Below are 15,410 nucleotides of genomic sequence, written 5' to 3'. Positions count from 1 at the left end.
TTAAAATCCCATAGTAGGTCTTCTCCTTCAACCTAAGTCGACCCAATGCTGAGTCTTAGGTCTCTTCGAATGCACACCATTCTCTTCGGTCTCTGGCCTTTCGCATCCAGTCCCTATCAACCACTTTGACCAGATCATCGGTTCACCTCGTTGGCTGTCTACCCATATTACGACGTCCAGTATGAAATCGAACAGTAGGCACCAAACAAATTTGAAACGCGTAAGGTCAAACACACAAGGTCAAATACATAAGGATTCTAAACACCACATCTGATGCGACGATACAGCTATCTGCGAGCTGTATCACGCGGGTGAATCAGATGGGCAGCAATGTCTCTAGAAAACCACAGGATTTGTTCAAATCGATAAGATTGTCTAATTCGAAATGATAAAATTGTTTCTAGTTTAGTCATCTCGTATTTTTATCTCAAAAACACTGATATTGTCGATAATGTATGGAAATGTTTCTTTTTTAGACATCAATAAGATATGATCGTAAAAAGTTTGTTGTTCTACATTCGAAGCAGGCTTTCGTGTGTGATATGTTTTTATTAGTATCGCTGTTGATGGTCAGATAAGCTCACCGCTCATTCGGTATCGCGAGGTGGGAGTGGTGGCCCGAGCCTGTAAACCTCATGCGATACCACCAGCATTAGGCACGAAGTCAGTCTCAGTTGCTTTTTATAACGGCTGCCCCACTCGTCAGATTGGATGCGGGCGATGCGATGGTAATAACGAGATGACGGAATTATCTCAAAGAATTTCCCAGAGCACCGAGTGAGCTGATTTCCCTCCGTAGACGGTTCCAAACGATCCTGTACATCCGGGATTCCCAAAGAAAATCAATCTTAATTCATCAATACAATCTATCATATTATGTGTGTCTGTAATAATAATAACCGAGAACTAGTCGCGCACTTGTTATTAATATTCTCCGTGTTATGGGTATCCGATACTGACAGTATTTTTATACGTTTAAATATGTATAAACACTTATTTATGATAATAAACACCCAGAAAAGGAAAAAGAAAACCTGTTTATTAAATGAATATTTGCTCCATGAGGGAATCGAACCCACGACCCTCAGCGCAACAGTTAGAGGCACTAACTATTGCACCACCGAGTAAGTCAAAGTATGTTGTACAAGCTTTTAGCTAGATTGGTAGAAAGTCAACAGGGTTATCCATCATACTGATTTTGTTTTATTTGTCTATATTTTTCTAGTTTTTATTTTAATGCATTTTCAACGTAATACCAAGTGGGTAGTAAGCTCACCCACCCGTCTAAGCAAAAAAGTTATATTTTGATCACTCAACCAACCGCAAAGCTTTTCAATTGGTAGTAAGTAAGGTAAACTCCAGAGCGCAGCGTTAACCCTCGGACAAAGATTCCGAAAATGGCGCATAGACATCAACCCAGCGAAAAGCACAGCAGTGTTATTTCAAAGGGGAAGCTCACCGTTTATTTCCTCCCGCATTAGGAGGAGAAATCTCACACCTCCGATTATCCTCTTCAGCCAACCCATACCCTGGTCCAGGAAGATCAATTACCTGGGAGTCACCCTGGATGCATCCATGACATTCCGCCCGCATATAAAAACAGTCCGCGACCGTGCCGCATTTATTCTCGGCAGACTCTATCTCATGATCTGTAAGCGGAGTAAAATGTCCCTTCGGAATAAGGTGACACTTTACGAAACTTGCATAAGGCCCGTCATGACTTACGCGAGTGTGGTGTTCGCTCACGCGGCCCGCATACACATAGACACCCTCTAATCTCTACAATCCCGCTTTTACAGGATAGCTGTCGGAGCTCCGTGGTTCGTGAGGAACGGTGACCTACATGATGACCTGGGCCTCGAATCAATCCACAAACACATGAAGTCAGCGTCGGAACGATACTTCGATAAGGCTATGCGTCATGATAATCACCTTATCGTTGCCGTCGCTGACTACTCTCCGAATCCTGATCACGCAGGAGCCAGTCACCGTCGACGCCCTAGAAACGTCCTTACGGATCCATCAGATCCCATAACCCTTGCATTAGACACCAATAGCTCTAACACTTAGGAGTAGGGACTCCGGTAACAGTACTCGTCGAACTCGGCAAAGAGTTCGACGTGCAACCTAACCTAAGCATCAGCCCGCTGAGTTTCTCGCCGGATCTTCTCAGTGGGTCGCGATTCCGATCTGGTAGTAGATTCATTAGCAAAACAGCTACTCATGAGTTGCTAGGTCTCCTTTGGAGGTGCTCGGGTAGCTGTTAGCAAATCCCACCCCTCCTGGCTGAGCCTTTGCTCGCCCACCAGCCCTGGTAAACTCAAAAAAAAACTGGAAAGGCCACCAGTAAATTCTCAAACATAAAAAAAAATCTGCTATTATCTTGGTTTGCATAAAACTCTATTCTACCTTACTCTTCTTTAAGTTTGTAGCGTGAATATGATTTGTATCCAAAAAATTTAATCTCTAGACAGATATCTGTTATACATAAAGAGAAACAGCATTTTATCGGTGTTGCTAGGCTTTCAATAAAATTATCTGTAAGATGTTATCTGTAAATTTTCGTATCAAATATGTTTTGGCCTGGTTACGTTTTTTTCTGGCTTTAAGCATATTTATTATTTCTTTATTTATGATCATCTCTGAACATCAACATCCACAATGCTCTTCATGAAGCTAAGGATCGCAGCAGATGGAGGAAAATCGTACGGTAGAAACCGATCAGCGGGGGAGTCACGACCCTCAGTAATGAGGAAAACGACGAGAGGAGGAGGAGGAAACATATTGTTACGCCGGTAAGAGTAACGCCATCTATCGCCGAATAGTCGAACGAACATCGAAGGATCTAGTAGTATCTAGAACGCTCGAGAAGTACAACGCTATCAATTGTCAGATAGCGGAAAAACAGTACAAGAGATGAGTGGAATATTCTCGATAATTCTAGGGGCCGACCATAAAAGCGTTGCAGGGATGGCACGCATTTAGTAAGTAATCAGAACTACTCGAAGCGAGACAGCGAACGGATCACCTGAAGCGAAGCGGACGAAGCGAATTGAGAGTTTTAAAATGTTTATTGAGTGTTTTAAGTGTTGAATACAGTTTTTAAATTGTACTCCGGTAGAATTTTTATTTATCCCGAACCCCAGTGCGTAACAATATTTGAAAAACATCGATACTGTAATCCTGATTCGGATTTAAAACACTCATACGTTGCTGTTAAAAATGCAGAGCGATTGTGGTATACGTTCAAACGAGACTATGATATGTTCTATTTTTTTTTATTGCTTAGATGGGTAGACGAGCTCACAGCCCACCTGGTGTTAAGTGGTTACTGGAGCCCATAGACATCTACAATGTAAATGCGCCACCCACCTTGAGATATAAGTTCTAAGGTCTCAGTATAGTTACAACGGCTGCCCCACCCTTCAAACCGAAACGCATTACTGCTTCACGGCAGAAATAGGCGGGGTGGTGGTACCTACCCGTGCAGACTCACAAGAGGTCCTACCACCAGTGACAAATGAAGTTAAACTATCTATGAAGTTAAACAATTGCTTGTCGCTCGAGCACATGTTTTAATTTATCTTTCCGCCCACAGAGGTCTACTGTTGGATATGTACCTTCCCTAAGCCTCTTCACAACGGCTGGTCCCGCTTTGCATGCATTCTGCGGCTTCCCGTGACCTTCAAAAAGTCGCCGGTCGACCTCGCGGGCGTTCTACCCACGCTACCGAAAGACGTCTTTCTATCTTATTATAGGAGACTAATCAGTTTGATTAGAGCACTAAAAGTAAAATGTAGGCTTAAAGTAAAATGCACACTTAAATAGCAAACCGAACTAACAATTAATTGAATATATTTTTTTGTTATTGATACTGGCCAGAATATCAGAGCGAAGTGGTAAATATTTTGTTCAGTATTTCCATCGATCCTCGATGCGTGTGCAGTGTTAGTATTTTCTTTGGTTTTTCCGAATCTATACTGACTAGAGGTCCCGCAGTAGTGGAAATTCGACTATAATTAATTGGAATTGTAAGTTTGTTTACTATTATGATTGTATTTTATACTTCTATAATCACAAATTTCGCCAAGACTACACTATAATTTTTTTTTTATAAAGACAAACAATATTTAATCTATTCTCAATTTGACCACAGACGTCAAGAACAAAAGTTTGACAATAAATAGTATACATGCGTGTGCGTCAAATACATGGTATGTGTGTGTGTAATGTTTTCTTTATTGATTTAATGTATCTTTTATGCATTATTTAAAAAAATATTAGCATTGTGCACTTCTTCTCCATATTCTCTATAAGTGTGGAAAATTTCATTCTCCTCCGTCCGCGCAATTTTCGTAAAAAGGGATACAAAGTTTTTGCTTCACGTATTAATATATAGATATATAAAACTAAAGTGTTATTACGGATGTTCCGTTATAATTACTGAACCATGCATCCGATTGACTTGAAACTTGGTATCCATGTAGAAAATACATGTACTTAATGGATACGCTAATATTTATATGATATATTATGATATTTATAGCGAAGCGGGCGAGCACGGTCAGTCGTATATACTATTATTTCCGATGTTCCGAGTACTATACGGTTGTCGTTGTCACATACGACGGAGATAATGTGACGAAAGTTAAAAAATGCGAAATAAAACTGTAAACTTTAAAATTATAATAGTTTTAATTAATCAAGTCAATCGTACGTTTTGTAGTCGGTTAAAATGAGGTCAACGGCTCATACATTACATACAAATTAACATATGTACACATAGTATACGAAGCTAATAAAATCGTTTTGACAATACGCACTATTATAATAAGTCGGCGAAAAAGTTTCTTAGCATTTTTTAAGAAAATTCACAACGTTTTTTAATATAGTTTATTTACATTTAACTAAAGTATGTAGATACCGTTTTGTTCCATAACTTTTTACCATCTTGTATCTGGGCTCAATTACAACTGTCTGTTTATATTACTTACTGCCAGTCTAAGGTTTTATCAACGCCACTAGAGACCAACGCGAATAATACGGTCACCTTAAACCATCAGGTCCAGGCCCTATACTGTCGGAGTACACTTGGCTAGGTCAGAAGGTGGATTTTCTTTGTGGATTTTCTATGGCTTTGATAGGTTGACGAGCGCACGGCCCACGCAGTTTTAAGTGGTTACCAGAGCTCATAGACGTAAATGCTGCCATCCACCTTGAGACATGAGGTGAAAGTCTCCGTTTTACAGTACAACGGCATCCCCAACCGAAACGTACTATTCCTTTACAGCAGAAATAGGCAGGGCGGTGGTACCTGACTATACGAGCTCACAAGACGCCTGTCACCACCGGCAAGCTGACAGATAAGAAGCTGTTTTACAATTCATATTAAATTCGAATTGTCCGATATCAGATGGGCAGTGAACTTGGCTCTGCGCTGATAAAATCAACAGCCAAATATACATTATGGAATAAATGTCGTTGCACTTAAAAATATTGGCATTTAATCAATTTGTACATTCTAGAAAATGCGAACATGCCAACAGATCGTTCTGGAAACGCGGGTACCAACCCCCGCAATAGAAGTAATTTTCTCAATTAACTAATCTCGCGTTCGAAAATTGAATCTCGTCCATGACCTCTGCACCGGTATATAAAGGCTCATCTCGACGCGAGAGAGCCAGTCTTCACCCGACTATCAAGTGTGACCGTTAAATTCTAAATCCAAAATGCTGAGGCTAGTGCTACTGACTCTGCTTGCGGCGGCGACTGCTGAAGTTATTCACGAAGGCACCTGCCCTGAGCTGAAACCGGTGAACAACTTCAACTTGACAGCTGTGAGTAGATTTGAAACATCTTGCTGTATTATCTGCTCCTATTCATTTATCTCTGAGAAGTTTTATCTTTTCAATGATGTTCGAACGCTATCAAAAGATTTTTGCACGAGAATACTCTTCAAAGATATGTTTATTTTTGTTAGGTTGTGTAATTCGTTCGTATAATTTTGAAGTTACTAAGGTTAATGTATAAAATATTCGACCATTATTGTTGGACATTAGATAAAGCCGTCGTATTTCTACCGCGAAGCATAAATTGAGATCTGGTAGAAAACCAAATGATTTTATGACGGTGTTGGTCGAATATAGATCTAAGTAGTGGAAGTCGTCGTGGCCTAAGGGATAAGACGTCCAGTGCATTCGTGTTGAGTGATGCACCGGTGTTCAAATCTCAGACGTGTACCAATTTTTCAAATGAAATACGTACTCAACAAATGTTCACGATTGACTTCCACGGTGAAAGAATAACATCTATACATATAAAAATGAATTGCTGTTCGTTAGTCTCGCTAAAACTCGAGAACGGCTGAACCGATTTGGCAAATTTTGGTCTTGAATTATTTGTCGAAGTTCAGAGAAGGTTTAAAAGGTTTTTTTTTTGTTTGATGTGTCCCCCGTCGGACGGATTCCCTTTGTTTGTTTTAAGTTTATTTTATACAAAAGTTTAGGTCTTTTATTTACCGATTGAGGCACTACGAAGTCTGCCGGGTCATTTAGTCGTGTAATAAAAATCAAACCTGCAAAATTAATATTTGCGTAATTACTGGTGGTAGGACCTCTTGTGAGTCCGCACGGGTAGATAGATACCACCGCCCTGCCTATTTCGGCCGTGAAGCAGTAATGCCTTTCGGTATAAAGGGTGAGGCAGCCGTTGTAACTATACTGAGACCTTAGAACTCAAGGTGGATGGCGCATTTACGTTGTAGATGTCTATGGGCTCCAGTAACCACTTAACACCAGGTGCGCTGTGAGCTCGTCCACACATCTGATTCATGATTTCAAGGCGGGTTCTGGTAATCTAAGAAACGAAAACTTGAACACGAAACAACAATTAACTTTAGTTTATCAGATGTTAATTAGTGTGTATTGAAATATGCGGCTGTGTGATTATATTTATAAATAGAATCGTGTAATCATTTGTTTGTTACTAGGTTCGGTTCTGTTCTGTTCCTTTAGACTCTAGAGCTATCTAGTATTAATTATAGTATTACTAGTGGTAGGACCTCTTGTGAGTCCGCACGGGTAGGTACCACCATCCCGCCTATTTCTGCCGTGAAGCAGTAATGCGTTTCGGCTTGATGGGTGGGGCAGCCGTTGTAACTATACTGAGACCTTAGAACTTACATCTTAAGGTGGGTGCCGAATTTACGTTGTAAATGTCTATGGGCTCTAGTAACCACTTAACACCAGGTGGGCTGTGTGCTCGTCCAACCATCTAAGCAATAAAAAAATGAAAAGTAATATACTAGTAATAATGACAATTTAAAAATATTCAATTCGAGCAAAGACGATGATACATATCTCAAATCATCTCTAGTTTGGTTTTCGCTACTAAAACTATAATTATTCTGTCTTCTCCGTAAAAGGGTCGTATAGGATTTAATTACGAGCGACGCTTGATATTCGTACATACATTAAAAAAAAAAAATATGTAAATATTTAGCCGAGTCCAGGCGCGCCCGGTAGATTCCCAATCCGTAAATTGGTATATCTAAATTGAGTATCCGTATCATCTATTTAAATAAAAATGAATTGCTGTTCGTTAGTCTCGCTAAAACTCGAGAGCGGCTGGACCGATTTGGCTAATTTTGGTCTTGAATTATTGCACGAAATTAAATAAAAATAACAATTTTATTTTCCCTTTGATGTGTCCCCCGTCGGACGGATTCCTTTTGTTTGTTTTAAGTTTATTTTGTTCAAAAGTTTACGTATTTTATTTATCGATTGAGGCACTACGAAGTCTGCCGGGTCAGCTAGTTTTAAATAAAATATAGCCTATTTTACTCTATCTGTACGAGAGAAAACAAAACAGCTAACACGTTATTGATTATAATTTTTATTAAATCACGCGAAACGTAAAATACTATAGTCAATATATTTTTTTCAAACGTAATTTTTTTTGTGTTGTCACGTATTTGCTTGTTCCAATTTTATTTCAATAAGGAGGAACATTTTTATGAATACTTTCGGACCTTCGAAGTAGGAGCCGTTAAGGACGAAAACCTTTTCCATTAATACCGTTTTCCTAATTTTGATCAATTGATGAGTAAACGAACTAAGCGACTCCATTCACAAATGAACAAATTACCCAATGAAGGCTGGTAGTTGTCGATAATTTACATTCAAGGATTGTTCGATCTCAATGGCTTGAATCGATAAATGGGGCTTGGGCCTTATCAATTGGTTCTTTGGACCATGAAGGACTGGTTTCAAAATGCTTGTGTTTAATTGTATTATTGTCAAAACTGCCTTTATAGATATAATGTCCGTCACATTTCATTGTAGTATTTCTTCTGTATACGTTGTGGATGTATGTGGACTTCATATTGTTGAAGGAAAGGTGTGCTCATAAGAGGAAGCTAAAACCTGAACTGTGGATAATGATTAGTGAATCTTAGAAGAATGGCGAAATAAGGAAGACTTTTACTAATGGTATCTTGTCAGTCCGCGCGGGTAGGTACCACCGATCATGTCTATTTCAGCCGTGAAGCAGTAACGCGTTTCGGTTTGAAGGGTGGGGCAGCCGTTGTAACTATACTTGAGACCTTAGAACTTATATCTCAAGGTGGGTGGCGTATTTACGTTGTAGATGTCTATGAGCTCCAGTAACTACTTAACATCAGGTGGACCGGGAGTTCCTACACCCATCTAAGCAAAAAAAGATGATAAAATGTATAGTGGAGGTACCTACTATAAAGAAATTACAGTTCTTACGAACTGAACTAGTGTGACGTGTGTCATATAAGGTCAAAATAAACGGTGATATGAGCATTCACGAATGCCAAACATGATATTTTTCTCTGTGATTGGTGTTTGAGGTAGTTTTTTATTTATTTTGGTGTCAGAGTTAATATCCTTATGGCCAAATAGCCAAAGTAATAGAAATATTGTATTGTCATTGTTCCTTCATAAATCGAACATCTTAGACGTTTACGTTGAAAGATTTCTTTACATAATAATATTTGATTTGTATTGTTTGGAGTGTAGGTAGAAGAGCTTATGGAGCATTTGATAGTGAGTGGTCACGGTCGCTCATAGACATCTTCGCACTTCCAGAGGCACAGCCAAGCATTCAAGAATGTTTTGAGGATTTCTAAAATATAGAATTGTTTTAATTTAGCTATTGAAAGGGGGAACGCTGCCAGTATCTTCGGAACCTTGCCTAAAGGGACTCCTTTTAATAATATCTTTTAGTTATTAAATTATTATTATTATTATTTTAAGGTTTTTAGTTTTAGGTTAATTTTTAGAGTTGATTTGCATAATTTATATATAATTATAAACTATATTACCATTCAATTAAATATTTAATTAACTTTGTTAACTTTTAACGTTCAAGTCAACATAACGATGAATGGTACGGAGCGTCATAGCCTGGTGCTGCGATACTAATTCTTCAATAAGGCGATTACAATTCAATTCACAATTACGCACGAACCAATCGAAATGCTTCACTTAATCCTATCACTGTTTTATCATTCTAATGATGCATGTTAAAACATGGTGACACGCGTAAAACGACACCCGGCAACATAGGACAACGTCCATTTCTTATTATTAAATAACTTGATTAAATATCGCTTTGATTACATTATGACGTGTTCTTAAATTCTCGGTTTCCGTGTTCTGTTTGCTTAAACAATTACGATCTATTATTTAGCTATGACAATGATGTCATCTAAGTATTTTATCGATTTGATAATTGAAATTTAAACACCCTTTTTCTAATATGGTTTGAGAAGATCTTCTGTACAGTGGTTCGGCTTTATTTCTGGCGTTGCAGATGTCCATTAGCGACAGTACCTAACTACCCACAATCGTATGGACTGTGTGTCGACAACAAACAAATTATGAAAAAAACGAGAGATCAAATCGCAAAAGTAGTTTTATTTAAAGAAATCGAAGTCATAACTTCGAGAAATATATAAATAAACCAGAGAATGTTTGTGCTCGAATAGAGGCTTTAAGAATAGAGGCTTTAATGTCGATCGTGTAACTGGATTAAGATTGCTTATGTAATGAAATAAGTTTCCTAATGACTAGTAAAACCAGGAATGACCAGGAAACCAGTAAAACAATATTTTTAGTACTTTTTTTTACTTCAATAAACGAATGTTCGAAGCAGAAGCGTCACTGTCGTTCAAATATGAGAAAAAACATGGCGGATCAATCTCGCAAACCGACGCGAGCGAACATTTAGCGGCCTCAGATTTTTTCCACTTTGAATTGGTTTTCTTTTTATGGAAATCACAGACTAGAGATTAAGAGACTTCAGATTAAAGTCTCGATTACCAGATTCTACCCAGCCGTTATAGCTATATAAGTTCAAATTCATATACCATTCAAATCTTTTTATTCTTCTTGCTCTCATTCCACATTTTGTTGGGTCGTGGCAGTAAATCCTCTTATCAGGCTGATTAGGGATTTGGTTTGAGTTTTACGACCGGTCATTCAGATGACCGATATCCAGTAGTATATCCATTTGCAACGTACCCCTCAAAACTTAAGACATGAAAATGTTTTGACAGGAATAGGTAGGCCTAGTTTAGCTTACGGCATTTCCTTCCATCAGTACTACAGCAGTAGTAGACGGGGTATATTTTAGTTTTTGTACTAAATATAGCCTACTCATTCTAAGAAACGTTTAATTTTTCTTGCAGTACCAAGGAATCTGGTATGAAATCTCGAAATTTCCCAACGAATCTGAGAAGAACGGCAAATGCTCTTCAGCTGAATACAAACTGGAAGGTGACGTGGTGAAGGTCAAGAACGTGCATATCATCGACGGTGTCAAGAAGTATATAGAAGGAACGGCCAAGCTCACCGACGATGCCAATAAAGCCGCAAAGCTAACAGTCACTTTTAAGTTTGGAGGTAGTTAACGATCTTTCTGAATTCCTTTCATGTGTGTGCGTTTTTTTATATAGTAGGTCAGGTGTCGTCTCTTGATTCATTAACTTAGACATCATAATGAGAATATATAAAATTGTATTGCATATAAACTGACCTACTCACACTTACATACATGATCATATTTCTCGGTATAGTCGAGTTGCTGGTCAACCTACCTGCTCGAATTCACAACACGGAGCCATCAGTAAACCCACCTACCTAAAGCCTACCCTCTTAAAATGTTTTAGAATATTTTTAGCTGATGTCTCTTGTTTTTTTTTATTTAAATTGACATGACAACAGGTGAATTCCATTAAACACCACGTAGTAACAACGACTAATCGACCTTTTTTTTACAGAAATATCTCGCGATGGATCAGTGCAGGTCTTGGCGACTGACTATAATAACTACGCCATCGCTTACAACTGCAAATACGATGACAAGAAAAAGTCTCATCAAGGTAAGAATGTTGGTCCTAAATCTTAGTCTTTTTATATTCCCAGATAAATACAGATTATTAACAATGCGTGATAAATGTTCTTGGGAAGACAATATCGCTCATAGGCATCGACAATCATAGAGGCACGCCTATAACATGGATCGGCAGCAACTCTTTTCAAAAATTTAGCTTAAAGGTTTTACTAAAGAGCCAGATTGAATGTAGTAGATACGAAAGCGTGCTGTGCATGAATATCCTAATATTTACTGCAAATGCTTCTTACAGTCCGGTTTGATAGATGGGACTTGTATCAAAGGCATTTTAAACTTCGATTTCATATCTTGAACTGGACTGGGGTATTTATGTCATGGTGTTTTTAGGCTTCGAAAAATGCTTCAGATCTAATGGCGAGTTGCTAGTTCACCTGTCCATCATATTGCCCTACAATATTAAACAAAATTTTGTTTCAAAAAATCTCTCATACAAACTTGGGTATTGTAATCTAGTTCTCGTGAACAATGTTCGTACCCATTTCAATTAGGTAGAAATAATAACATTACCCAATAATTGACTTAAATTCTTGTGCAAAACGATTAACGCGTCACGTTTTCGGGCACACTGTGACTGTTGTGCTTTGAGTCACTAGCCTGATAAAAAACGATAATATTCGACGATAAGTTTAATTATCTAAAAGCAACGAAACAAATTAAGTTTTTAGTCATTCTTTATTTTATCTCACTTTCATATTGTGCTCTAAATTCAACAAACCGTCCTTTTTATATGCATTTTTTCCTTTTTTTTACCTACCTATTTGCTTCAATCCTAAACGCTTCACTGGCTCAACCTTAGAGAATTTGCTAACACTAGCCCAAACAAGATCAGTGCTTCGCAGAATCTATCACCAGATCGGAATCGTGACTCACTGAGAAGATTCGGCGAGAACCTCAGTGGGCTGTGTCTATGAGTTAGTACTTGTCGAACTCCTCGTCCTTGTCGACGAGTTCGACGAGGATGGTGATCGGTGCTTGAGGGGCCTAAAAGCTCAAAGAGTGGATCTGGAGGATCGGCGATGGTGGCTTTGCGTTGCGCCATAACCTGGGTCGGATTTGTAATTAACGACAGCCACGATAAGAGAGGGTTATCGTGTCGCACCGCTTTTTCGAAGTAGCGTTCTGACGCTACCTTTAGATACTTACGTATCGGTTCTAAATTTAGATCGTCGTGAAGGTCGACATTACCCATGTACCACGGTGCTCCGATGGCTATCCTGCAAAAACAGGATTGGATGACCTGGGAAGAGTTTATGTACGATCGGGTTGCGTCAGCGAAAATACACTTGCATGACTGCACGAACGTATGCAAGTTTTGTAGAATGTCACCTTGTTAAAAAAGGACAGCTTATTTCGTTTCCACATCATGCACGTAAATGCAAGAAAGTTGCCACCATGCCTGCCTTTACAGCGGAAGTCGATAGAGAACAATTCTTCTTATTCGTTGGTAGTCCTTGATGGAGAATGAGTTAGCACGGTACTCTCAAAGCTTGCTTCAAAAGTCAACCCAAATATGGAATTGTAGATCTGGGCCTACTGATTCAAGGACCAGAAAAAATATCTGTAAAATACTCAAGAAAGAGATTATTTCTACTACTTTTACTTATAGCAGCATGGATTGTGAGCTCGTCCGTACCAGTTTGAGCGTTCAGTGTAATCGTGACCCTTCATTTTTTAAGGTGGCGTTCATGTCATAATGTACTAGATTCTCGAAAAAAAAAAGTAATCATATCCTTGACTTCTTTATTGGTGGCTCCGATTTTCCACTTCTATGAGTGCACCATAAGGCAAGTGATTGGTGAGATAGAGAGCACTCTTATTTTTCTGCACCAATCCACCGTCCTAGAGCTTGTGCATGAAATAGGGATGTAGGGAATAGGGCTCGAACATTTCGGCAACCAGTGAGGGAGACAAGGTATAAGCTACTACTGTTACAGTCGTCTTGTGAAGAACTATGGCGTTGACGAATGGTTGCCGGTTCAGCGCCTAATGAGGGCAGAGTAGTGGGAAGAATGAAGTGCTCATCCAAAGCGGGTTCCACTGGAGGCGGGTTTTGAGCGACAGGGAGCTTTAGTTGGTTCAACTCTTATACACCCTACCTACTGCCTTCAACGAATGGGCTGATTTCAATTGTCATAAATTCTTAGAGCGAGAAAATATTTCGTAATAGGCATTCTTAAAGAGCTTTATTAATCAGTTGAATAGTAACCGATAATATTAATAAGGACTTGTGTGAATTCATTCACATATGTACCAATAATCTAAGACACTAAAACCAAGGCTGCTGAATATTGATAAAAAATATGTTTATTTCTTCACGTAACTGATAAAGGTCATGAACAGTTAGTCGCGTCCAAGCTATCTTTATTGTGATCATATTATTGTATAATTTTTCTAAATCATGTTGTAAATCAATTACGAAGGCGCAACGTGTAGCGCTATCAGAATTATTTTACATTGTATCATTTGTAAAGAATTGAGGTTAATTCTCCTGAATTTAGATACTTCATATTATCCTGTAAACAATTTTCCCATTGCAAACTTTGAAATATGCATTTACGAGTCATTTAATATTTCTTTACTAAATCGAAGAAAAACCATAAGGGATATCTGAGTGCTTTAAAGATAGATTTCATTTCTGAGCTATCAAAAATATACGGAAAAGCCGCAATATTTGTGTTGTAATTAATAAATCAATAAAAACATGTTTTCAATCGAAATACTGGAGCGGGTGTTTGCCACACAACAAGCCCTAGCAAGCCAAGTTTAATAACTGAAATTTCATTTCAGTGTTCGTCTGGATCCTCTCTAGAAACAAGAAGCTTGAAGGCGACGCTAAAACTGCTGTCGATAATTTCATCAAGGAGCACTCCAAAGAGATAGACTCTTCGAAACTTGTGCATACCGATTTTTCAGAGGAAGCCTGCAAATTTACCAGCTCCAGCGTGATAACCGAACACGGAAAACATTAAGACTGAAAAGATACTTGAAGCATTGCGGGGAATCAAACTGAATAGTAACCACAGTATTAAGATTAACATAGGGTTTGGTTTTATTGGTAGAACCTGACTGTAAACTCCATAGCCAGCCTATTACTGGTATGACCATATTTTTCGCAATTTTCCCTAATGTCAGTTCGGCCTAAAATTCTTTGCCTTCGTTAAAGACAGATTTGCGTTTATGGAACTTTTTAAGATCGCAAGAATATTTTTTTGGATTTTTATCTACCAATAAGGAACTTTTCACAAATTTATTTCATAGTAATAAACTAGACATCGATGGGTAATATCACTCCTACACACTTCCAGGAGGGGACTGTTATTTTATTTGTTGGCGCTATTGGAACCGGATCTGCCTTTTCCTTAGCCTCAACAACGATCGGGGCTTTGTTCTACCAATATTACTGGTTTAAACAACACAGCTGTGTATTTCAATGAACTCAAGAGTACCTAATAGTCTTGATCGATATCATACGGATCCAAATGTGTTTGTACGTTGTCAAGAATTTCAGCAGATACGTCTATCTGTTGGATGAGAATAAAACTATTTTCTAGATCACTCTAGACATACTCGTATTATGTTTAGACGATATCTTCGTTGCGTTAATCGTGACACATTATATATATAGTTTATATACTTCTACTGTTTATTTTATATACTTTATAATAGACTTCTAAGCTTTATTAAATTGTGTTTATGTGATATTTTCGTGTTTTTTTTTCCATCCAATTTTTAAACATCTGTGTAATTTTACTGCACTAATATTTTAGTCCCAACAAGTTAGTAACTCTATCCTGTCTAATTATGCGGCAAAACGATTGAGTGTTTAGATTTGGTTATCCGTTATTTCAATGCAATTGCAACTTTTCTATTTAGATAATCGATTAACATTAGATCAGTTTTTGTTGTAGTTTTATTCCTGGTTCTTCTGGACAGGCCAATACCAAATAAAATAATTGTGAAATTATTTT

The 15,410-nt window shown here is 38.2% G+C and overlaps 2 protein-coding genes across 2 annotated transcripts in view; both read left to right on the top strand.

Annotated features, from left to right (window-relative positions):
- LOC114243932 (N-acetylneuraminate lyase) overlaps nucleotides 1–15,410 on the top strand; it is a 275,732-nt gene that overhangs the window by 177,932 nt on the left and 82,390 nt on the right. The window lies entirely within an intron of this gene.
- Nucleotides 5,673–15,143, top strand: LOC114243975 (bilin-binding protein). Its single transcript, XM_028175644.2, has 4 exons — nucleotides 5,673–5,837; nucleotides 10,718–10,931; nucleotides 11,309–11,410; nucleotides 14,230–15,143. The coding sequence occupies exons 1-4, from the start codon at nucleotides 5,730–5,732 to the stop codon at nucleotides 14,409–14,411; spliced, it is 606 nt and encodes a 201-aa protein (XP_028031445.1). The 5' UTR covers nucleotides 5,673–5,729; the 3' UTR covers nucleotides 14,412–15,143.

The sequence above is a fragment of the Bombyx mandarina genome, chromosome 25, assembly GCF_030267445.1.
Source record: "Bombyx mandarina strain Sakado chromosome 25, ASM3026744v2".
Classification (NCBI taxonomy): Eukaryota; Metazoa; Arthropoda; class Insecta; order Lepidoptera; family Bombycidae; genus Bombyx; species Bombyx mandarina.
This window is presented reverse-complemented; position numbering and strand designations above follow the sequence as displayed.

Bases quoted from the DNA above. Each gene is read 5' to 3' on its own strand.
- LOC114243975 (XM_028175644.2), top strand. From the start codon at position 5,730: ATGCTGAGGCTAGTGCTACTGACTCTGCTTGCGGCGGCGACTGCTGAA. The intron at 10,932-11,308 runs GTAGTTAACGAT...TTTTTTTTACAG, and splicing joins AGTCACTTTTAAGTTTGGAG to AAATATCTCGCGATGGATCA. The intron at 11,411-14,229 runs GTAAGAATGTTG...ATTTCATTTCAG, and splicing joins CAAGAAAAAGTCTCATCAAG to TGTTCGTCTGGATCCTCTCT.